The 24,740-nt window shown below is 28.3% G+C and overlaps 3 protein-coding genes across 4 annotated transcripts; 1 reads left to right on the top strand and 2 right to left on the bottom strand.

The window, feature by feature from the left end:
• Positions 1–1,632: 1,632 nt before the first annotated feature.
• Positions 1,633–7,713, top strand: LOC111036860 (protein lethal(2)essential for life-like). Its single transcript, XM_022319108.1, has 3 exons — positions 1,633–1,764; positions 2,182–2,648; positions 7,151–7,713. Exons 2-3 carry the CDS (start codon positions 2,184–2,186, stop codon positions 7,277–7,279), a joined length of 594 nt encoding a protein of 197 aa, XP_022174800.1. The 5' UTR covers positions 1,633–1,764; positions 2,182–2,183; the 3' UTR covers positions 7,280–7,713.
• On the bottom strand, positions 7,404–19,475 carry LOC111036859. Its single transcript, XM_022319107.1, has 14 exons — positions 19,204–19,475; positions 15,919–15,970; positions 15,248–15,351; positions 14,549–14,737; positions 14,115–14,267; positions 13,857–14,051; positions 13,126–13,354; positions 12,786–13,062; positions 11,536–11,729; positions 8,929–9,036; positions 8,730–8,862; positions 8,261–8,491; positions 8,024–8,188; positions 7,404–7,946 (listed from the first exon to the last, which is right to left on the bottom strand). Exons 1-14 carry the CDS (start codon positions 19,209–19,211, stop codon positions 7,801–7,803), a joined length of 2,184 nt encoding a protein of 727 aa, XP_022174799.1. The 5' UTR covers positions 19,212–19,475; the 3' UTR covers positions 7,404–7,800.
• An 884-nt stretch (positions 19,476–20,359) lies between these two features.
• On the bottom strand, positions 20,360–23,724 carry LOC111036899 (platelet-activating factor acetylhydrolase IB subunit beta-like). 2 transcript variants are annotated; one of them, XM_022319171.1, is made up of 4 exons: positions 23,303–23,713; positions 23,036–23,242; positions 21,345–21,467; positions 20,360–20,914 (listed from the first exon to the last, which is right to left on the bottom strand). In XM_022319171.1, exons 1-4 carry the CDS (start codon positions 23,366–23,368, stop codon positions 20,630–20,632), a joined length of 681 nt encoding a protein of 226 aa, XP_022174863.1. In that variant the 5' UTR covers positions 23,369–23,713; the 3' UTR covers positions 20,360–20,629. The 2 variants fall into 2 exon arrangements, with proteins under 2 accessions (XP_022174863.1, XP_022174864.1); XM_022319172.1 differs by lacking the exon at positions 21,345–21,467 and having other exon boundaries at positions 23,303–23,724.
• Positions 23,725–24,740: the final 1,016 nt, after the last annotated feature.

Below are 24,740 nucleotides of genomic sequence, written 5' to 3'. Positions count from 1 at the left end.
CAAACGATTATATACTATATAATTTTTCCATCTTTTAGGAAGTAGGAACTAACATACGCACTCTTTTTCACCATGTAGGGATTTACACATTTTATATTCGTGTAGGAACTAACGTATAAATAAATTTTGCCCAGCTAGTTCTCGCGTAGTAACTTACATTCGCCCCTCTACTTACTCTTATCAAATAAAAATACCTACTTATGTAATACCAAATATAAGTAATACATTTATGTATACTTACCTAGTAGTTAATATTATAGAAATGATATAAAAATCAGGAATATTATTAAACTTTTTGACAGATTAAATAGATAGTGCCTCTACTATAATACCTAGTTCGAGTATTGGTATAATACAGTAATTACTAATTGAGTAATATATTATAGTAAGGTAGTTGTTTTAATGATTAGACATTAACTATTGTCTATTACAACCTAGTAGATAGTATTAATATTAGTGATAGAGTAATAGTATACATAATAAATAGCTAAGTACCTATACTTTAAATTAAATATTTTATAGTAATTTCTAATTTATGAACAATGATTGACAGTAGATGGTATTGCAGAGCATTTTTTTTTATTTTGAGCTTGAATGATGTAGTCTGGATTTCTGATAGGTTTTCCAGGATGTCTCGGGTCTACAATTTCGGGCAGTAAACAGTCGAAGAAGAAATTAGTTAATTTTGGCAACATATTTTGTTGCAAAAATAATTCGTCATACATAATTTTTTCAGTTTTGAATCCTTTTTTGGTCCATACGCAAAATATGCAATATTTTCTTTTTGTAACATAATATAATTGCCCATTTGCCCTTGCACTTGAAAATGATAGTTATGTTTTTTTATAATCTCCAATAATGCCATCCTTTAGTAGTTGCCAAAAAGTGATTTTTTTGATAAAATACCTTCTTCGGGGGTTATTTCAGCAGCGGAAAAATGGGCATTTTATTTCCACGATTCTAATAGACGATAAGTAATAGTTAAATGCTAATGATTAAATATATTCTATTTACCTAATACATTTTTAGACTATTTTCATCTTCAATTTTTCTACAACCAGCAGTCGGTAGGGTCCTTATAAAATTATGTTTGGGCATAAATGCTGACAGGTTTAATTTGTCCCTTCCCTGAGACCCTGAATACTGATCCCTCGAACAAATTGCGCCATTGAATTATGACCCTGCAGACGTCAAGAACGACTACATTTTAGTAAACACATACAATTTATTTTGAATTGAGTTATTTCTTTAAATTCTTAATTAAAAAATATTAATACTCGAGAATGCTAAATTTCTTATTATCATAATATGCAGTTGGCCCACTTTTATTATAGATATTTGGCAAAAATATCAAGTATGTAGGTATATAGGACTTAGTTATATACATCATACAATTGTACAAATGTACGATTTACGGCTGGCATCCACAATATTTGTAGCTATATGACTCACGACTTGGTAAGAACTAAGAATAATAAATAAACAAAGTAAAGAATATTTTTGGAATCCTCCCACACTTATTTAGATATACTAACACAGTCAATGAGGAAGGTCAACTAACAACCACTAATTTTAAATGTACAAAAATAAACTAAAAACGATTGGTGAGTAATAAAGGCATACCTACTATGGAAACGGAACACTTGTGTATAAATACGTTGAAAAACGTACTTTTCATAATAGTTCACTTTAAAAAATCACATAAGTAACAACTCTATTTTTCAGTAGTTACGTTATACATCAGGAACCAATTATTTTGTTGTAGTAAGTATTTACTGTACGTTACATAGATGTTTACATAATGATACCTAGGTCGAATATATAATACACAATAATAATATATTAAATTAATATTATAAAATATATATTTATATACTTAAGTAGTAGGTATTATATATAGTATTGGCTGTAAGCTTATAACCCATTTACATGAACTGGCTTCACTTATTTTCCGAGTCAATTTGTGACGAATTAAAAAAAACCATTTGTTTATAGTTAGATGTTTATAACGCTACTAGTACCTACCTTAATGAGTAGATTTATTAAAAAAAAACTGAGTGTTATAAATCAGTGAATCTAGCCATGTAAATGGATCATATTCCTTACTGTAGTACTAAACGTGTTTATTACAAATGCACATTATGAATTGCTTGATAGTTACATAATGCATCAAATTCACAGAAATGTCTCTGGTGCCATTGTTTTTCCGAGACTGGTGGGAAGATTTCGAACGCGAGCGATTACCAAGACGATTATTGGACCAACACTTTGGTCTGGGGTTGCATAGAGATGATCTGTCCAATTTGACGTCTACTCTCGCTTCGCCTTCTCTGAGATCGGCCACATACTACAGACCATGGCAAGGTGTACTTAACAGGCAAAATAGTGGTACATCCAATCTTAAGTTTGATGAAAAACAAGTGCAAGTCATATTGGACGTCCAACAATTTGGACCCGGCGAGATTACAGTTAAAACGTCAGAAGGAGCAATAATTGTAGAAGGAAAACATGAAGAGAAACAAGACGAGCATGGTTTTATATCTAGACAATTTAAAAGAAGATATTTATTACCTAAAGATGTGGATATCGAAAAAGTTGTTTCAAGCTTGTCTTCGGATGGAATACTAACAGTCAGCGTCCCTAAAAAGGTAAACCCTTTTAACTAACCAAACTTAATATATAAAATATATAGGTACTTACCTACCTATATGTATGACATAGCCAATAGGGATGTCATGTTTGAATAATCATGTAGGTTAGGTACATTTTTTAAATTCACGAATTAATGAATTAGTTAATTTTTTTAGGTGGGTAGGTACTAAATTACTGGTAGTATGATACACAGTTCTGGTACAACCATATAAATCACATTATCTTGTTTAGATCTAAATATAAAATGCACTATTTACTATATAGTTAAAATTACCTATTGAGTAGTACTAGCAGGGCGCGGGTAGTGTATCGGAACTGGGTACAGGATACCTACTATAGTTACTGCATAACATCATACGTGATACGTAGAGAACCTGAGCTCCATCAAAACCTTTTAAAACGAATCATTTTGCTTTGGTTTTTTATTTACATTATCTATACAACTTGAACCCCATTAAACTGAAAAAAAAATATTTTCCCTCCTAAATAATTGTAAGAAAATTGTACAGGTGGTACCAAGTACAGTTTTTTAATTTAGTTTATGGGTCTGTAATATATACTGTAGCCTGTAGGTATTTAGGCGTTCAAACAAGAGATAACAGATAATATTCTTAGCCTAAAGTTTGATTATAATTTATAGGTCAATTGATAATTACTTAATTCACCTGCTAATATTAGAGCTAACAACAAAAAAACGGTTACACTGAACTCAAATTTACTATATTGTGCGTTTGTAAGACAGAGACAACATTATATGCGGTTGTAGCATTATTGTTATGCTTGAGCGATATAACAAATTTAAACTGCTCGTTTTTATTTGTCAAAACTTGTAAATCGGAAATTTGTGCGATTGACTCATCAAGTGATTTAGGAATAGGAGGCAGCACTTTTCGTCGTTCATGGTATATAGATTTTCTAATACTATTTATATCAGAAAATTTGGATGTACTGCATGAAGATAGCTCCGTGCGTATTATTTTATTTGGCCGTAAATTTAAATCCTCACATGCTTTTCTTTTGCACTTACCTCTTACTTCCAGCAAGTTTAAATCTTCAATAGTATTCGGTTCATGATTATGGATATCTTTAATTTCGATTAGTGTTGATTTTGAACAATTTGTTTTTACATACGGCACTACAATCTTTTTTAACGCAACGCCAACTTATATTTCCCGAAACCAAATTTCTACTAAAGTGGAATTTAAAGTTACGAAAAATTAAACACTCACGATTTTTAATAGTATTTATTATATTAAATTCCATTTTTAAACACTCGAAACTCACGTAAAATATTTGTAGTTTTTGCAAGATTGCACAATGCATACACAGACAGAAGTGAGAGTCGTCATGAAGTCCAATTAAGATAAAATGGACCGATATTCGATAATATCGATAAGAGCGTAACATAAAAATTAAAAATAGTTACAACGGGGAAAAATAATATGTACAATAGTTTTAACTTAATAAGGTAATAAGTAGTATTGCTTGGTATTCCAGAATACAGTTTGGCAACGTTGCACGGGTTTAACACATTTTCATAAAAAATATTTCGGGGGCAAATGGGTTATGATTTCGGGCGCAAGTGGGTTATAAAAAAGGTGTGATGTGCGCAAATGGTTTGTACAGCTTTTTATAATCCTACCTATTCAAATCTTGATGTCTTGGTTTTGTTAATAATAATTGCATTTTTCTCTAATTTCGTTTCTTTTAGTTATTGTGTATTTTAGTATTTATGTAGGTGCATGTAATTTATTTTGGTTAGGTTCGATTAATGTTGTTGAACAGTGTTAAGGTCCCCACACACTGCCGCGGTGGCGATGACGGTAAAATGAGTCCGGACACAATTCACCGCCACCGCGGCGGCACCGCCAAGACAAATTAATTTCACCGCCACCGCTGCAGTGTGTGGGGACCTTAACAAATAACAATATTAAGAGGACGCTACCCATGCATATGTTGTCTCCGTCTCACACACGTGACACGTACCTATACGACAGAACATTTTCGTTCACTAATTTCAATAGTGTGCTGTTAGTTTTTATATTAGAGCGAATTGACCCATTATCAAAGTTTTAAGTAAGAACATTATCCATGATTAGGCGTTGGCGGATTTTTGGGTATTTTAATTTTCAAGCGAGATATGAGCATTCTTGATTTGTGTTATTTGACATACTCATATCTTGTTTGAAAATTAAAATAACAAAAATCCGGCAAATCTTAAGCATAGATAGTGTTCTTACCTAAAAGTTTGATAATATTTAAATTTACTCAAATATCAAAACTAACAGCACACTATTCAAACTAGTGAACGAAAATTTGCTATATCGTAAGTTTGTAAGACGGATACAACAAACGCGTGGGTGAGCATCCTCTTAAATATTTATATTACCGGTACCTTTCTTATTCTGAATAGATTTTATATTGTTTAAACTTTAATGATTACATTTTCACTTAAATACTAATAAAAACTAAGCATCCAGTAGATAGGTAGATAATAATCAATGGAAGATGATCGCACGCACTTATTAATTATATATAACTTGTTAGGTAGGTATAATGTAAATAACATCTGTAGGTCTATGGAACCGTCCACAAAATTCAAGACAAGTGGTTCCCAAAGGGTGTGCCGCGGCACACTAGTGTGCCGTGAAATTTGAAAGGTGTACCGCGACAACTTGAATTTTTTTTTATAAAAAAACATAAAATGATTTTTTCAAAATATTTAAGTATATTATAATAAAAATAAAAATAATTAATACAAAAATTAACTTTAAATTCACAAATAAAAAGATATAATTATAAATTTTAGTGTGAAACGTGTGCTTGATGTTGTTTGCATAATAGTTCAATTCTAGTTCTATGATATTCTGTGATATATAAAACGATAATAATGATGATAATCATACCCGACATCATTATATACCTATTATTCGATAAGTATATAATATTTATCCAAAGTGTGCCATGACTTATAAAAACTAATAATAATGTGCCACGATGGGAAAACGTCTGGGAACCGCTGGTCTAGACTCTAGACTATGATTTTCTGTTTTTATTTAAAACTGATTCTTATTTGATTATTTTTGCCAAGTATAAAACTATCAACATAATTACGCCACGTAAATATGATACCTATCTAAATAATACTCAATTCTATAGACGTAATTACAATTTCCTATATACTTGCCTTGGTGGTCTGTGTAAAACTAACCGCAGACCTGCTTGTATTAATTTAATAAATATTAAAACTAAAATAATACATAAACCCATTTACTCATGAGCATGCTTAAGATTTTGTGTCAAGCGCAACACGCATTTTAACCAGGTTGAGAGAACAGCAAACTACAAGTTTGTGTATTTTATTTAATATGTACGTATAATGTTTGTCATATGAGTATGTGACATACCTACTTGTAAAGTATACAATTTGTAGTTTGTACCTTTATGTTTATTGTACATGCTTGGTTATCAATATTTTATTTTGTTTGTATGATTGTAATTTGTAGCCCATGATCACTTTAAAAAAATAACCTATTTCAATATTTCTTCGCTACCTTAACGTCATCTGAAAAGGAGATGGTGCAGAGATCTATTGCAATACAAATTCACTTAAGAGGGCGTTATGGTACCGAAATTCGGCCGTAAAAACATGGTTTCGTACTTCGTTTCTCTGCTAATTTCTTGTACCTCACTACCTCAGCATTTCACAATCACCCTTCATGCTAAGAGTGGGTGACTTAATCACGTCCACCATGTTATTTTTAAGTCTCTTATCACATATACCAATTGTGCTACTTTAGTATAGAATATAGATTGTATATTTCTTATAAAAATAAAAAATATTTCTTCGCCACTTATTTTGTTAGTGTTAGATCTTAGAACTAGGACCAAATCAATTCAATTTACTAGGTACCAGAAAACCCATTTGAAACATTTTTCTACTCCAAAAAAAGATTAAAGACAGTAGACAAACACAAAAAAAATTACGGACGCGACCGATTGTTGTAAAAGCAATACGTCATTCATTAATAATCGGAATTAAAAGTACATTTCCGTTATAGGTCTGAATTTCTATTTTCATCGGATGTTTTGGAGTGATTTGACATTTGGAGACTATTATAGTAGATACCCATACTCAATTATTGTTTTTCTGAGCCAATTAGAAATATTTGTATGCTAGTATGTTACAAAATAGAATAATAACATCCATGGTCTGTGCCATTTTTACAATGATACATAAAGAATCCTACCCATGATATGAGATTTGAATTTGGTAAAATTTAATATGCCTGAGGAATACTTACCCTAATGAGTATAAAAGAAATATTAATAGTATAAGAATAAGGATATTATTAGAAAACCTATGATAATTTACATTTTTGAACAGAATATATTTTTAATTATAAAATATTAAGATATCAATCTTTAACTTTCAAGAGGTTTTAAAACTTAAAAACTTACCGTTCCTACAAGTTAAATTTTTTTTTTTTTTTTGTAGGAAACCCAAGTAACAGGTGAACGCAGTGTACCAATTATTCAAACAGGAATACCAGCAGCAAAAGCAGTTGAAGCTGTGAAAAATGAGGAAACTCCCATAGTTACTGAAATTAAAGTTGAACATCAATAACTTTGTTCATTTATATTTTAATTATAAATTATGCTATTAATACATTTTGAATAATATTTTATTTATAAAAAATTCTTTGATAAGTTTAGTAAATGTGATTATTTATTTTTTTATGTGCCAAATTAATAACAATATTTGTTCAATGACTAAGCCGCTAAGCCTCTACAAGTCACAACTCAAATCAGGGGTCAATGATACATTCAATATTTTGGACAAGGTAGCTTTTGAATATATTAGATTACAAAACTAATTTTGCTCTATTTACTCTTATTAAGTATATACTATGTCAACTCATAGTAAAAAAGATCTATCAATAATATTAGATTATAAAATCGTTTTGTTAAAACCAATTACTTTATTGGTATATCATTACTTAACATTAAATACATATTTTTAAATTGTAACTTATGATAAATACAATTTGTTTTATTTTTCATGTTGTTGATATAACTGTATTATTTTAAAATAATATTAATATATTATTAAGATATTATAATAATTCAAATTCCTTATATTTAAAGTCATTGAAGAATCTCTTCAATGAATGGACAGTTGAATAAATAATGATTTTTACCACCTAAGCTTTTCACAATAGTTAATTCACAATCAGTGTTTTCATATTTTTGCAATAATTCCATTTTTTCATCATTTATCTGAATAGAAGAATCTAAAACCAAACATAATATTTTGTAATTAAATCAACGACACTGATAAAGCTTTAAAACTGAACAATTTAGTGTATACCTAAAATGCATAGAGAAACATGAGTTGGATGAAATAGTAATTCCTCTGGAAGTTTTTTTATATTTCTAGAATTCAAATATGCAATGTTTCCCAAATCTACAGAATGTACTTTAACCAATTCACCAGGTTTCATTTGATCACATATTACTCTGTACCACATACCATCTAAAATTAAATAAATGTATATATTTTATTAAATTACTATAAATACAGTTAATAGACTTAAGTAATAAATACCTGGAAATTGGCCAAGGCATACTTCATCAATATGTGGTAAATAGGGATTTAAACTCAAGCTACAATACTCTTGAATCATGTCGGATAAAAGTGAGAAAGACTTTCCAAACAATTTATCTCTCATATAAAATACTCCATCATGATACACAACAAACTTCATGTTCACAACTGATTTTTCAACTAATTCAAATCTTAATAAATTCATGTATTTGGTAAATCTTCCGATATCATCTATATTTTACATTTGAAATAGAAAGTGTAGTGAGCATTTACCCATTAAACAATACTAAGTGTTATTATTTAGAAAATATAATGAATCAAATGAATATAAATTTTGTTGGACTAAACAAATTTACAACTGAAAACACTAGGGTTTTATAGCTTTACAATATAAATTAAATACATTCAACACATTATTTCATAAAATTTATTTAATGAAAAATAAGTTATTATAAAGTTATATACATACTATCTATGGTAACATTATCTTTCAGCCACAAAGGTTCGGTTAGACTATATAATATAGAATTTAAGTTTTCTTTTACAAGTGTTATATTTAAATCTACATATTTCCATCCTTCTGCCTTTGATTCATCAAAATGCTAATAAAAAATTTTTCTTTAACTAAAATTACTATACATTTTTCTTATTTTAAAGTATTAACTTACCACAGATAGGCGAACACCAATAACATGTTCAACCAAATATTTAGCATCAAACTGGATAGGATATGGTAAAGCATTTTTCAGTCCTACTTTTAAAAAACTTACAGGCATCTATAACAAACATACATTATTTAAAAATAAACAAGCATATTGAAAATTACTTAGTTGCAAAATGTATGTAGTACACGTTTCTAATTAGCCCTAATACTTAGCCTTATTAAAGTTCTTTAAATTATCAAACAGAGAAACAAAAGCATTTAAATTCTGAAGGAAGGTGACATAGTGATAAATATTGTTACATTATTAGAATATTGGGTGCTGCTCGAATATGCGGTCTACTGACGGGACGCGATCTACAAACATGTATGTAGACCGCAAATCTGAGCAGCGATAAAAAAAACATTTTAAAATAAAACTGACCCAAATAAAATTTGCTGTAATACATTGTATACCTACGATATAGTTTTGTATTTTCCCCCTATATTTATACTAAAAGACAAAATCACTGATATACCACAGTGTGGTAGTGTATTTAATAAGTTTGTTAGTAACTGAACAGCAGTCGATCAGTACCCTAACCGTGTATTAGTGCATATCATCATGCAATTAAAAGAGTTCTATTCGACTGTCGCCTGTAGTGAAGAAAATGCCACTGCATTTTTAAGGGAGCATGGCTTATTAGACACTGCCAACAAAACGTTACCATTCCATAAGTGAGGTAGTGAAATGGTAAATAGTAGAAAACGCGATCACGGGGGTGAATTTTGTCCGGTTCTTCGGTGCAAAAAAAAAGGGGTGCCAGACTTTGCGCAGTGTACGCCAACCATGCAACTATTGCAATTGCATCTCGACCACTATTGTTGGAAAGTTGCTAAAAAAGAAGAACCCGATTTATTTATTGCATTTTTGAGGGACATTGAAGTGGTTTATCGTTAAAGTTTTTATACATAAAATTATTTTTAATATTTTTTACATAATTTTTTATTTTCTTAGTAAGATTTTTTTACTTTTTTTAAAAATATTTTTGACTTATGACATTGCGTATTGTATTATTTATTTACATACCTTTATTTTTAATGATTTTTACTAATATACTAATAATTAAAATATTTGATTATTATTTTAATTTGGTTATTTATTTACATACTACTATTACTATTTACAGCGTATTATAGGTGTGGGGTCTACATAATATATAGACCTCATATCTGAGCAGAAAAATGTTGGTAGACCGCATATACAAGCAGCACCAAATATTGTTATAAAAATAAAAGGGAAAATATTCTTATTGTGTCTTTTATTATTCAGAACAAAAAAATAGGCTTAATTCATAAATGTAGCAAACCATTTTATTTTTGATGTCTTGCTTTAAATAAGGAAAATTCAAGCACATAAATTAAATTGATTTATATCAGTACACAGGATATAACAGAAAGACTTGCAGTGGTCGAAGTGGGAGGGAGGATACGATGGGATGGTATCCCTCCACATTTTATAATTCACATTTTCCTCCCCACGTCCCCATTACTTCATTTATTTTGTACTTTGTACAATTGTTAAAGCAATATATGATAACTAAATAAACTATGAAGGCCATCTCTCCATTTATTTTGAGCCACTTTGAACACTAAAGAACTGACAAATAAATATAAAAAATTGGCACTAGTTAAACATATGATAAAAATTATGTGGATAATAAATAATTTAAGAAAAATAATTTTCAAATAAATTTACTCCAAAAATATTGATATTTAAAAAAAAAAACTTAGATTTAGTCTTTTCTAAAACTGTATAATATTAAAAATTTTTTCACTTATATTTATTGGCGAAACCACTGTCAACTTTTGATTTTCAAATAGGAACATATAATAAAAAGGTCATAAATTGATAAAACTCTTCTTTTTTCCATCAATTTTAGCATTAAAATTTGTATTTTTCATTATTTGGTTTGTGAAATCCAGTTCCTCAAAGTTTGGTGGTTTAAGGAGGTGTTCTAGTCAATAGCGCTACAAATATCCAGTAACCCAAATAACCAGTTTAGAAATCATTTGTCGTAATTCGGTATGTCTAATTAGCCGATAGGCTAATAAATGATTTGGGTTCAAAGTACAATAGTTTTCGCTTATTAAAGCTTATAGTTCCTGGTCTTTACAGATGAATAAATAGTTTAAACAACACCTCCTTAAGCCACCAAACTTTGAGGAGCTATATCTCATCAACGGATTAACGAAAAATGAAAATTTGAACGTAATAATTAATGAAAAAAATAGTTTTATTCAATTATGAAATTTTAAGTATAGGTTACCATTTGAAAATCAAAAGTTGATAGTGGTTTCACCAACAAATATATGGGTAAAAAAAAATTTAAAAAAATTAAATATTTTTTGAGATAGTTAGTGTACCCTCCTTAAATGGATATAGAAAAAAAAATGTTTAAATATTGATATAGAATAACACAGCCAAAGTTCAATTTATTGAAATTACTATTTAGACTATTTCTTTTTTGAATGCATTTATGTGTTTACTGTTTAAAGAATCACCAGGTGTGCACACTATTAAAATATGAATAATAATACGAGTATATTAAATTTTTCATTTTTAAATGCTTACACTTTTATGTTCAAACAGTAATTCTATCATTTCAGATGAGTTGATGTTTTCTTTAATAGGATCATCCATGTGCTTCACAGAATAAATGTTGTCTCCAAAGAATTTATGAATTCTGCCTCTGACATAGTTATTGGTTAAGGTAGATTTAAATCCTACAATTTCACCATAAACTGGTTTTCTATTTAAAGGCTGAGCTAAAAAATAAGTTTTGTTTTTAAACACTTAAACATAAAAGACTAAATATATTTTACAAACTATAAATTTAGAGTTATTTTAAATTTGTAATAAACATATTTTGTTTGATTTGCAAAGAACAAAGTTTTCAGCACAATATTTGTTAACTCTCTGAAACCCACGCACAATATAGATTAAACTCATTCTTATAAAATTGTTTTTTTTTTTTAAAGAATTTTGAGAAATCTTAGAATGAAATCACATAAAACTATTATTGTTATAGAAGAAAACAATTTTGAGGATTTGACATATTGATTTAATTTAATTAGTTGACTTAGTGTACACTTTCAAAATATAATTGTTGTAAATTTAAATGAATGTTTAATTGTTTTGAGACAATATTTAGACAAATCAATGTCATACCCTCAACATTTTTTGTACTGGGTGATTTTACTAAAAGATTACTAAAAAAAAAGAAGATTTTGTGTGAATTTATTTTGTCAGAGAGAGAAAATAAGCAGTATCATAGTCTTAAATCAAGGATTGAATGTAATGTGATAAAAATAATGTAAAGTAACACAAATTTAATTTAAATTAAAACATTTAATGTAACTGTAATTTTATTAATTTTCAAAAGTAATTTACTCAACACTGGCTGCATGTAATAATATAAAGAAATAAATAGCGGTCGATCACCAGATACTTAAAGTTTTTAAAGTAGCTCACTGATTGTAAAAAGTTGGTGATCCCCATCTTAAATCATGCAATGAAATTTTATTAAATTATTTTGATGGGGACAATTGCATCAAATTGAAATGGTACAAAATTAGAAAATATATTTAAAATTTTAAAAATATTTGAGAAAAACATTTTTTTTATATTTCAATTTGATAAACTTGTAATGACCTTTTCTTGTGATGTATTTCTTTTATGTTTTTTTCTTGTCAATTTTTAAATATTTAAAATAAAGTATAGCATATTTTCAAAATGTTTAAAAATTTCTGTTCCGCCTACATTATTTTATTTGACATGGGATTACAGAATACATACATAATAAATATAAAATTTATAGTTACGATTTTTATAGCAATAAGCTGCCAAATTATTCCAGGATGAAAAAAGAAATTCAAAATGATGTTTTTCTTTTGATCTAATGAATACTGAGCTCATATCTTTTAACTTTAGCAACTCTACTGAACTATCACTCTTAAAATCAATATATGGAACACCAAATTCTTCAATAGTAGGCTGCCATTTTTTCAATTGCACTTTAATTTCTTTATTTTCATCAAACATGATTAAAACAATTCTTTCAGGACATACACTGCGTACTTTGAAAACATAAGTTGTATTCTAAAAAAGAAAAATGAGTAAGAAGTTTCAAGGGATAAAAATTAGAAATAATTATGATCTTACTTTTAACTGTGGAACATAGTCACTTTTGGTATATACTTTAAATGAATAAGCCGGTAACTTAGTATATTTTTCAGGTAGAACTCTAATTTTTATTGTATTAATTACTCTACCGTAATCACTCATAGCAACATTTACAGTATTTCCAGCAACCAAAGTTACATATCCACGACCATATAAATTAATTGAGTTATCAAATGCGCCCACTAACATTCCATATTTCAGATCATTTCTAAATTGTTTATTTCATGATGAATAATAATTGATACTTATTTGCAAGTTTCAACAACTTAAGAGGACGCCACACCCGCATGTGCTGTCTCCGTCTTTTAAATGTACAACATAGCAAAAACTGTTTAGCGCGGGACAACTTTTCTCGCACCATATTTGTTGTAGAATACCAAATTTTCACAACACGTAAAGAAGAACTTTATCTGTGCAACAGCGTGCTTTTTTTTTTAATTACACTTTCCAATCATTTTTTATAAGCAAATGAAAAAAACAAAAAAACAAAATGTTTAGAAGCAAATAACTTTTATTGTATTTATGTTATCTAAAATATAGGCACCCTGTTGCATAGATAAGTTTCTACTTGATATGTTTAGAAATTTTGGAGCCACTAACTACAAACACAGAAAGATAAAAGTTGTCCCGCACAAAACAGTTTTTGCTATGTTGTTCCTTTGTAAGACGGAGACAACACATGCGGGTGTGACGTCCTCTTAATGACTTACATATTTAGAAGATCAGAACATTCAATATCATTGCTAATAATCTTCAATTTATCTAGTATATTATCACCATCATTAAAAAATGTAGTCAGGCCAGTAAACATGTTTGGACCCAACTTTTTTTCAATTTTAATTTCACCACCCGTACAATTTTCAAAACGATTATAGAAATCAAGATTATTAAGTTCAAATTCAGGCCTGAAATTTAATTAGTAATATTTTGTTAACGTTTATGAATTATATTACCTGTGTTATAGGTACTTTTTAAATTTTTCCCATTTTGAACTTAGAGGCCTTCCAAAAAGATCATCATTTTCTAGATTATAAAGTTTAATTTTGTCATTTATTTTCAATTGTTTAGATTCCTCTATTAAACTTCTTCCAGAAACATTAGGTCCGATATAAACTGAAGTCCTACAAATAATATAAGTTATTATAATAATCTGCTGAAAAGTTAACATATTTAATATTTGTTTAATTAAAGTTAGTATATGAAAACAAATTTAAAAAATAAATAATATGACTTTTAATATTGTATCCTTAACAGCATAAAAATGTCTCAAATTTTCAATTTCGTAATAATAGACAGTAAAGTGGATATTAAAAACCAACAATCATATTTTACTTTCTTATTAATTACTCTACTAACTGCTTGAAAATGTTTAATTAATGTTTTTTTCTAACACTAAACTAACCCAAATTTTGTTTCATTTTTTCCATTTTCTTTAATAATTGTTTTTAGATTGTCATCGGCTTCATATTTTTCAACATCTTCATTTTCTTTTTGATATTTTAAATTAATCATTTTTCGTGTTCGATTTGAAAAATCCACCTTAATGAAAGATGGAAAATCTAATTTTTCATTTAAAAGTTTGTATGCTGCACTATAAAAATAATAATTATTAATTAAAATTATTATTACACTATACTTCATGTAGGTTAAGAAAAAATCTTGGTGGTGACTAGTTTTTGGCGGGTGGCAATTACGAAACACCCGTCTGTCACTCACTAAGTCTACCATCTGTATGCTAGCTGCTATACAGTGAATGTACATGCCTCTGCACACGAGTTAACAACCAAGTAAGGTTATTATTATTATGATTTACAATAGATTAAAAAGCAAAACCGCTTTACACAGTTCTTATTTTGCATAGATACTAAATTAACTGAATCAAATTAATTAACATATTAATTAAAATAAATATAGACTTTAAATATCTTTAATAATATAAATATTGAAAAAAGCCCATGCTGGGAATACAATTAACATTTTTATAGTAATATTTGTATTAGGTTATTATGTCCAGCACTGGTTAAATTGTAATAAATAATAATAATTTTGTTTTTAAAAACTTTAAGTGTATGTTTCACTTAGAAATAGTAAAATTACTCACTCATCATCTTCAAACTGAATAAATGCTTGATTTTCATAATCTGTATTATGGATAGTAATATTTTGAATCGAACCATATTTTTGGCATAAGTTAATGAAGCCTTCCTGCAATTGTAATTAAAAGAAAATAAATTTTGTACAAAATAAGTTTTAATTAAAATTTGTTTGTAACAGAGACGGATATAGGGTTTGATTTTTGGAGGGAGGGGGCATATCGGAAAACTACGTTCGTAATGGCATATTAAACAAAAAAATTCAATTAAACGATATTGAGTATACCAATATAGTATTATATTATATATTTAAATGATAAAATGGTATATTATATTGAATTCAATTGTAAAGTAGATAAAATAACTTTTTCTTTTTTGGGGGGAGGGGGCAGAGCCCCTTGCTATCTCCTAAGAGGAAACCTCCACTGGTTTTTAAATTAGGGCAGTTATGACTTTTAAAATTAAAAACTAACCCAAGACAAAATTGTTACAGGCATATAAGCAAAATTGTTCTGTACTTCGTATGTGCCCCAGACATGGAAAAAACGAGTTGATCATGAATTCTTTATGTATTTGGGATGTAAATCACCGTCTATTCTAAATCTGGGGCTCACATGAGCAGTGATAGGAAAAATACGCAAGTTTTCTGACATGCCTGTTTAATTAGTCATGAACTAACCTTTATTAATTGCTTTGATGAATCAACCATACATATCTCATAATCACAATCCCTGAAACAAAAATCAATAACTTAGTTAAAATAACTTTTAAATTATTAGAATCTAAATTATAAATATTTAATATGCTAATATGTAATTATCATGAACCTAGATTAATTTTAATGCCTGGTTATGACATTCACACTATTTAGGTTTACTTTATTTACCTAACTACCAACTTTTTTTTTATATTATACATATATAACTAATATCTGGTATTCTGGTAAGGTTACTGGTCCTTTACTGGACCAAACTTAGAACTTGTTTGGAGGTCCAGGGTGATCTACAATCTATGAAATATTCAAATCTACCATAACTATCTAAATAATATGATGTATACATAATAGACAATCAACAATTAAACATCACTTTTTTGAAATGGTTAAGTAGCTAAGTTAACAGACATAGAATTTGTATTTATAGTCGTGCAGTTATTAAACTGTAATAAATCAAAATAGCTTAAATTATCAAGGAAAGAAATTGATAAATAAATATAAACATTTGTGAAAATTAAAATATAAACAAACATTCAGGTTAGTTCAAAAGCAGTAAGTAATTTGAAAGGAATTGAGATAATACCTATAATAATACTTAGTAAGCATTAGTTTTACTAATTTTAACATATTTAAATGACAGTATCTTAAGGCTAAAATATTGGATGTGGTAACATACAAATAGCACCCAATTGTATTTTAATTGGTTTTTTCTTTATGAAGTAAAAGTTTATACCAAAGTTAATTTAAAAAAATCATTAAATTTACATTGTTGAACACAACTTATAGGTATGAAGATGAAGGCACAAATTGACTAAATTTTTTGGGGAGACTCAAGCTTCCCTCCCCATAGACTATAATATAAGTAAAATTATAGTACTATAATTACTAGATTTTTAATTGGGAGGACTTGACCGAAATTTGGGGGGGGGGACTAAGTCCCCCCAGGTACCCACTCCTATTTGCGACAATGGGTATCTTTATTATTTATCTTGTTAAAATAACACATAAAAACAAAAATTATGATAGAACCACTACATGGCCAGTCATCTGCACATGCTAGTAATGTATTATTAGACTGCATATTGGTAATCACTAATCATCTTATTCTACAAGAAATGCATTTTACATAAATATGTGATATTAATTGCATGTAATCGACCTTTTGCACATGAAATTAATTCAATAGTTTAGAACTGTTATACGAGGTGAGTTTTTAGCTGCCCTTGTATATAATAAGTAATTTATTACCATCAGGTTTTTGATAAGAAATAGTTTGCATGTGGCGTTATATTTCTTTTAAGTTTAAACATAAAACAGTTCAAGCTTATTTTTTATACAAAATCTAGTTTTACAATTGATCAATTTAAGCCAAGGAGGCTCTAAAATAAAAGCCATATATTTACCAAGTGTTTCAGGTATAAAAAAATGTTGGACATGGTTCTATTTCATATTTAATATTATTACTATGAAAATTAATGATTACAACAGAGAATGTGTAACCCCCACAAGTTAAATTTAAATTTAAAATTAAATCACCAGCTTAAAAAAAAACATAGGTACACATCTGCTCGGAGCTATACCTGGTAATACATTATTTTTATTAAACTAAAAATTATTGATAGGTAGGTACATACAACTTTTATATAAATGTTTGAGTGGACACACGTATATAAATTATAATCATACTACCTACCGAGTGTTTTTTTTCAGTTCATTTTTAGTGCATACTTTAATATTATCTATGCGGACAAGGCACATTAGCTTACAAAAAAGGAAGTTTTTTACTGCATACATAACCTTTGATCTAATAATTATTATGAATTTCAAAGCTATCCAGACTACAATCATTAAAAAAATTAACTTTAAAGGGGATTAGCCTCCCCCATGGACAAATTCCAATTCCTCGCAAACAATTGTACTAACATGCATATGTGCCATACAGGGGTGCCCAGGTGCTCGAGCACCATTTAAATTTGTTTGAATAAAAATTGGGATCAAATTTTAATAATAACTAATGATACAACCTTTTTGGTTCTTTTAGCTTTTCGTTTAACAGCTTTTAGCTTTTGAAAGGGTATAAATATTATTTTATTGTTTGTTTTATTTTTATTTAATCCATATATAAATTGTACTTATATAATATACATACATATAATGATTGGTTTACAACTATAAAGAAACAATTATTATTATTATTGTTATACAATCGTTCAAACAGTCTTACCTTAGTTGTACAGTCTGTACAATGTTATTATAGAAAGTGCAAGAGTGGCCTTAAAATATTTATATGATTATCTGATGTTATATTTATTATTTTTGAGATTATTTAAATGTGTTTGACAGTGTTAAAAGAAAGTTTTTTTAACGAATTCTGCATACCGCAATTTTTCATTTCTAAATGGACTTTTAGACTTAGAAACTACTGAATCAATTGGCACCAAATGTCGCACATGTTCTTTGAGATACATGGAGTGTTCTTTGCTTTGTTTCTCAACCTCTAAAAGTTAATATAGATGGCTTACACATATAACTGTGGAAAGAGAAACTAGGCTTTGGAATAATACCCTGAGGGCCCCACCGGTTTTTTGAAAAATTGACTAGTTCTAAATTTCTGGTCTCCACCCCGGATTCCCTCTTTTCTTTTTTTCAGACCACCTCCCACATGACATGAATTTTTTTGAGCCACAAAAATCAAATACATTTGATTTGTTTATAGTGCATAAATTTAACATGGTTTACATTTATAAAATTTAAAAAAAAAATTGTATTGACGGCCTCACCTATAGTGTGATTTTTTTAAATACAAGGTAATGATATTTAATTTACTGTATAAATAGTTTTGAATGAACCAATATGTTCAAGAAAAAGGTATTTTTTAACGAATCAAAAAATTTTTAAATTATATAATATACTTGATAAAACTAGGTATTGTAATGTACATATAGCATTGACATAATATAAATATATTATGTCAATGACATATAGAGAGTATATTATATTATTACATACAATTAGACTATGTGTAGTCAGTTTTTGTAAACAAATATTGTCATATTTTATTCCACGGGCAATGAGTTATTTCGATAGAAGCAGTATATTATAATTGATATTTACTAAAAAAATAAATTAGGTGTATAGCATAAATATAAAAACTTTAGTTATAGCAGTTATAGCGAAAACTTTGAAGCTGAAATTGTTTTTAATAAGATATATTATAATAGAAATAACGAAAATTAAATCGAGACTCACCTATCCATTTTTAATCAAGACTTGCGTCAAGCACTTGTATAAATGTTTACGGTATTCAGTCCCCGCAGTCAAGTCAACTATCGTATTGAATCTTTAAATCTAAATATCTTAATCGTGTGTCCAAGTGTCAACGAACTTCATTGAATTGCTTTTTCGCAATCGCAATTCGTATTTTATTTCAAGACACATGTCACACAAGTTGGCGGTCGGCAATCACCACATGGAGTACGGTAGTATGATAATTGGTAATGATAAGTGATAGGTACCATGATCATAGATATACATGGATAGGGCATTATTTAGGTTAGGGGCTGGGACAGATTTCCCGATTTTGATAACAGCAAAAAATCATCAAAATCAAATTTCGGTAGGCCAATTATGTCGACCTTAGAAAAATAAATTTCCTGCGTGAAAAAAAAAAAAAAAGATCTGTATTCTTGCTCCATAGTTCATTGTCTCGTATTATAATAATATAATGCAATAAACTAATAACTAATTGTAATAACTTATAAGTTATAATCAGAGCCGGACCAAAGGTCTGGCAAAGTGGGCGCAAAATATCGAGTAGGAATGGGGGTAAATTTATCTGGCGATGTACTTAATGTACATAAGAGTGGTTCCTACTTTTTTATACTTTTACAAATTCATGAAAACATAAGACTAAGGTACAATAGTAGTTGGCACTCGTCAGTCAGTTATATAACCCTTTTTTTTACACAACGAAACATTTTGGAGAAATCGAAAAATCTCATTCCGTTTAATCCAGGTAATTATTGACCAACCACCTATGTCTATAATATTACAAATAATGAAACATAAAAGTTAGAAATTGTTTACTTATTAGGTAGATTAAAAACATTTCATTGTTTTCTAAGATACGTTAAATTGTTTTAAATTATATATTGTTACAAGATAAAAAAAAATTTATCGACAAAAAAATGATGATTTGTGCAATGCATGAACATAAAATTTCTGCAATTATTAATATATATATGTTTACATTACAAATAATTAAATGCAATAAGCAAAATGTATATTGTAATATAAAATTATTAATATAAGTATTAAAGTAAATATATTACTAATTAAAAAAAAAAAATATAATGTGTACAAAGAGCTTGCAAAATTAGGTTTAAAAAATATAAGGCTAATATAACTCCAATTAATTAAAATTAATAGTATCAGCTTCAAAGCAATATTGAAATATACCTATAATGAACATAGCTTATGATAAACCTTGTGCATATTGCTTGAACCCTCGCCCTCCCATAAAAAATAAAGAACAGTCTATTCAATTAAATTAGGAACACAATTTTAAAATATTAAAGGCCCAATGAAAATCATAAATTAATAATAAGAAAAAATGAAATAAATTAATCACAATACAAAATGCTTTTGTTTTATCTGTGCACATACAAAATCAGATTTACTGAGTTCCAACTATTTCTTTGTCAATATCTTTGGCTTCTCCGAGAATTTGTAAGAGCAGTTCATGCACAGGCTCAAATATTTTACGGTAACATGTGTCAGTTGGATGTAGGTAATCAAGCATATCTTGAGCACTCAGCGTATCATCTGATTGCAACAGGCCTGTATTGACAGTAATCACTTCTAACCGAGAAATTGATTTAACTTTTTCATGTATAATTTCATTAACTTTAGAGTTCCGTACACGTAATTGATTTGGCCTGGCTCCACGAGGTAATAAATCCTAGAAACATAAAATTAATATAAAAAATATTTTATTCTAAACTAATAACTCAAAAATAAAAATGTCCATCTTAAGGTTATTTATTCATTAACGATCAATCAATTGATCTAAAATATTTTTAAGTTTAAATAGAGCAAGGAAGCTTCTGGTTTCCCCAAGAAATGAAAAAATGTATCAATAATTGGCAAAATATAACAAATACTTTGAACAATTGTATTCGAATGAAATCATCATTTAAACTTATTGATTCATTGTTGCTTTAAAATAATAAAAAAAATTGTTTAAACACTATATTGTTACATATAAACAAACTGAATATAGAGTTTGCAACGGCAATAACTTATACACAATTTGATAAATAAAGCAATAATTGATATACAGTTTGGATGTATCTTAAAATAAAATATAAATTACATCACAAAATAATTACCAACAAAATGATGTAGCACTCAGGTAGCTTGGACCTTATTTCTTTGATTATGGTTAAAATACCTTCTGATATTTCATCAGGGGTATTACCAAAATTGTTTGTACCAACATGAAGAACACAAGCCTAAATAATAATATTATTCTAATTATATAATAAATAAGGAAAATTAATACAAATACATTGACAAAGATGTACATTATTTGATACAAATATATTATAGAATATTTCAACTTTTGAACATTCTATAATAAATTGTTAAGTGCACAAGATGATATATACTTGTATATTTAAATTATATTATTATGAAAGTAATAAGTGGTTCTTATACTGTGATCCACAACACACATGCCGAGAGACCATGGCGCTATTGATACTAAATTATTAATTATGATAACAATATAAAAAATGCTATAGTTGTTAAAGAAAAGAATATTGGCAAGGGGGTCCAAAATTTCTAAGACTTTCATCAGGGGTCCATGTTCTAGGCAGGCAAGAGGTAGATGGGTAGGGTAAACGTTGTGTTATTCTGCGGGCCGAAGGCCAGCTTTTTTGGGTGGTTAGAGGCCCTGACCTATATATAACTATATTATGTTGGAGAATAATTGATATGGGAATGGTTAGCAGTATAGTGATAAACAGTTTCTACACATTCCCGGTTTTCGAACGGTAAAAAAAAGTGGGCCATGTTCTGCAAAAGTTTAAAAACCACTATTGTAAACATTTATGGATTCTTGCTATGACCAAATAAAATAATAGCTAATGATAAATAAGCTATTGGTAGCTTTAAAAATGTATTTAATAAAATAAAAACCAATTCAATGATAGAGGAATAATAAATAAGATTCATCACAGAACTAGTATCAACGATTAATCTCTCTAAAATAAAATTATTTGACTGATACTTAATTTCTATTTTAAACGGGAAATTGTCCTTAGTAACTACTAAGTATTAATATTCCATGACTATTAAATATTAGTAATTACTACCCTATTATTTGTTAGACAATATCAAAACCATTAAATTATATAAATTTAAAAACGCCCCATAGAAAATGAATTATAAAGTAATATACGTAATAATTTATGATATTTTATTGCTCGATATCATGTATACTGTATAGACTGTAATTGTCAAGTTATAATAATTGATACTGAGATGCTCTAATTAAAAAAAAAAAAAATTATGATAATATTGTTAGCAGTAATAGCATTAAGACGGGGTGCTGATAACATTTTACCTAAAATCTTAATTTGAAGAATATATTCAGGCATACAGCAATGTGAACTGTGATGGTATAGCTTTCTGAATGTATTGTTTGCCAACAATAGCTCAAATTAATTAAAAAATATAAAATTGTTCATTAATGAAAAGTTTTTTTTTTTTTTTGTTGTGCTAGGCAAGGGGGTCTCTTGGCCATTTTCTTTTTAACCTTCTAGGAGAGTTGCTGGGGATGGTTAAAGAGGACATGTGAGGAATAAGAGGGTTTTGGTTTAGGTGTAGTTAGGAGTGAAACTTTTTGTAGTGACGAGTCGCTAATTCATTGACAGTTGAGATTTGTAGATCATTATGTAGTGCGTTATTAGTCATATACCAGGGAACCAAAAGCTATATAATATAATATGTAGGAACATACCTATATAAATGAAAAATATACATATATATTAACATTTTGAAATTACTTAAAACTTACCTTTGGTTTAATATTATCAAGAATGCCACTTTGGATTCTCCATAATACTCCTTGGGTTAGATCACCACCAATACCAAAATTTAAACAATGGAGAGGTTCAAATAAGTCATTCCATATAGGACTTGACTGTAACTTCTGTATAATTGAGTCTCCAATCATAATGACATCAGGTTCACGTTCTTTCGCTTCGGATACATGTCGTTCATGCTAATAAATGTGTCAAATAGTATAAGTATTACAAAATATTCAAAATTACAAATTATATACCTGGCTCATCCATCTGTTATCTCCTTGTATATCAATGGGAACCTCAGGAATTATACAAGGATTCATTTCAATTCTAAATTAAATATGAAATATAACTTATTTCAAATAAAATAAAAATGTAGATTGCGATGGTAAATTATCAAATATTTCTATGAGTAATGATTCAAAATTAAGTAGTATAATCTGGGTTGTCGGATGTGACCTACAAGATGCAAACAATACAAACACCAAAATTCTTGTGAACGGTGTACAACTACAACAGTTGTGTACTTGTAGTTTGTACTAATGTATAGATATTAGATACTAAATCAGTTTTGTTGAATACTTGAATGTTGATAAAATCATGTAAAAAAAAAATATTTTATTTCATATTATCAGTTCAGTGATTTTAGTGGCTCAAACCACGGATATAAAATATTGATAATAATATTATATTACGAGAATTAAATTAATTAGATTAAATTTTAACTATTCTGTGGTAATATCATTGGATAATGAGTATAGACCATGGAAGGGTAGTGTCTATGCCCTATGGCCATAAATCTTAGGTCATAACATAATATAAGACCAGCACCTTTTGTTCCAAATAATTTGAGATCCAAATTTTACTTTTTGTTCCACAATACATCTGTTCCGATGAACTTTTGTTCAAAAGTATATTGGAAAATATTAACAAATATTTGTTCCAATCTGGGTTGTCAATAGATAATGATATCGATCCATGATTACAACTACGCGCATCGAGCTGCAGTTCGGTCTCCCCGAGATAACATTGTATGAAACTACACTTTTGTACTTTGCTAACGTTAGATATATACATGGCATAAAATAAATATTTAATGAAGCCCACTGGGGTCACAAACTTTTTATCCATAAGGGCACATATTGGAGCTACCCACCCATACTTACATCCAGTTAAAACCTGAATTCACAAAAATAGTGTGTTTGTGACACAACTGTTGAATCTGTGTAATACAGAACTCTTAATAATTTAGATTACCTATAGTTAAATAAAGTAAGTACTGGCTATTGACAAACAATGTAAGCATTTGTACTCCTTTGTATACCAATGACAATACAATGCTGTTATATGAACACATGATTCAAATTATATACATTTCTCATAATATTAAGATGCAACAATTAATGTTTAATACGGTTTAATGCTTTTAAAATTATATGTTAAACAACAATTATTTGTAATATTTTTTGTCTTAATGGCAGTTTCAAAAACATACATACATCAATATCAGTTGTAAATTTTTTTTCTTTATAAACCATATAAAATTTAGAAATAATATTTACATGTTTAATCTTATATATACATATATATAATATATATATATATTATGTATAAGGTCTTTAATGTACATTAGTTACACAATATAGACACAGTAATGCATAGATAATAATGACACTGTGATTTTATATATCTACT

The sequence above is a fragment of the Myzus persicae genome, unplaced genomic scaffold (genome assembly GCF_001856785.1).
Source record: "Myzus persicae strain clone G006 unplaced genomic scaffold, MPER_G0061.0, whole genome shotgun sequence".
NCBI lineage: Eukaryota > Metazoa > Arthropoda > Insecta > Hemiptera > Aphididae > Myzus > Myzus persicae.
This window is presented reverse-complemented; position numbering and strand designations above follow the sequence as displayed.

Bases quoted from the DNA above. Each gene is read 5' to 3' on its own strand.
- LOC111036860 (XM_022319108.1), top strand. From the start codon at position 2,184: ATGTCTCTGGTGCCATTGTTTTTCCGAGACTGGTGGGAAGATTTCGAA. The intron at 2,649-7,150 runs GTAAACCCTTTT...TTTTTTTTGTAG, and splicing joins CAGTCAGCGTCCCTAAAAAG to GAAACCCAAGTAACAGGTGA.
- LOC111036859 (XM_022319107.1), bottom strand. The intron at 8,863-8,928 runs GTAAGTTAATAC...ATTTTTTATTAG, and splicing joins TTGGTGTTCGCCTATCTGTG to CATTTTGATGAATCAAAGGC. The intron at 7,947-8,023 runs GTATACACTAAA...GTTTGGTTTTAG, and splicing joins TGTTTCTCTATGCATTTTAG to ATTCTTCTATTCAGATAAAT.
- LOC111036899 (XM_022319171.1), bottom strand. From the start codon at position 23,368: ATGAATCCTTGTATAATTCCTGAGGTTCCCATTGATATACAAGGAGAT. The intron at 23,243-23,302 runs GTATATAATTTG...CACATTTATTAG, and splicing joins ATAACAGATGGATGAGCCAG to CATGAACGACATGTATCCGA. The intron at 20,915-21,344 runs GTAATTATTTTG...TTATGTTTCTAG, and splicing joins AGTGCTACATCATTTTGTTG to GATTTATTACCTCGTGGAGC.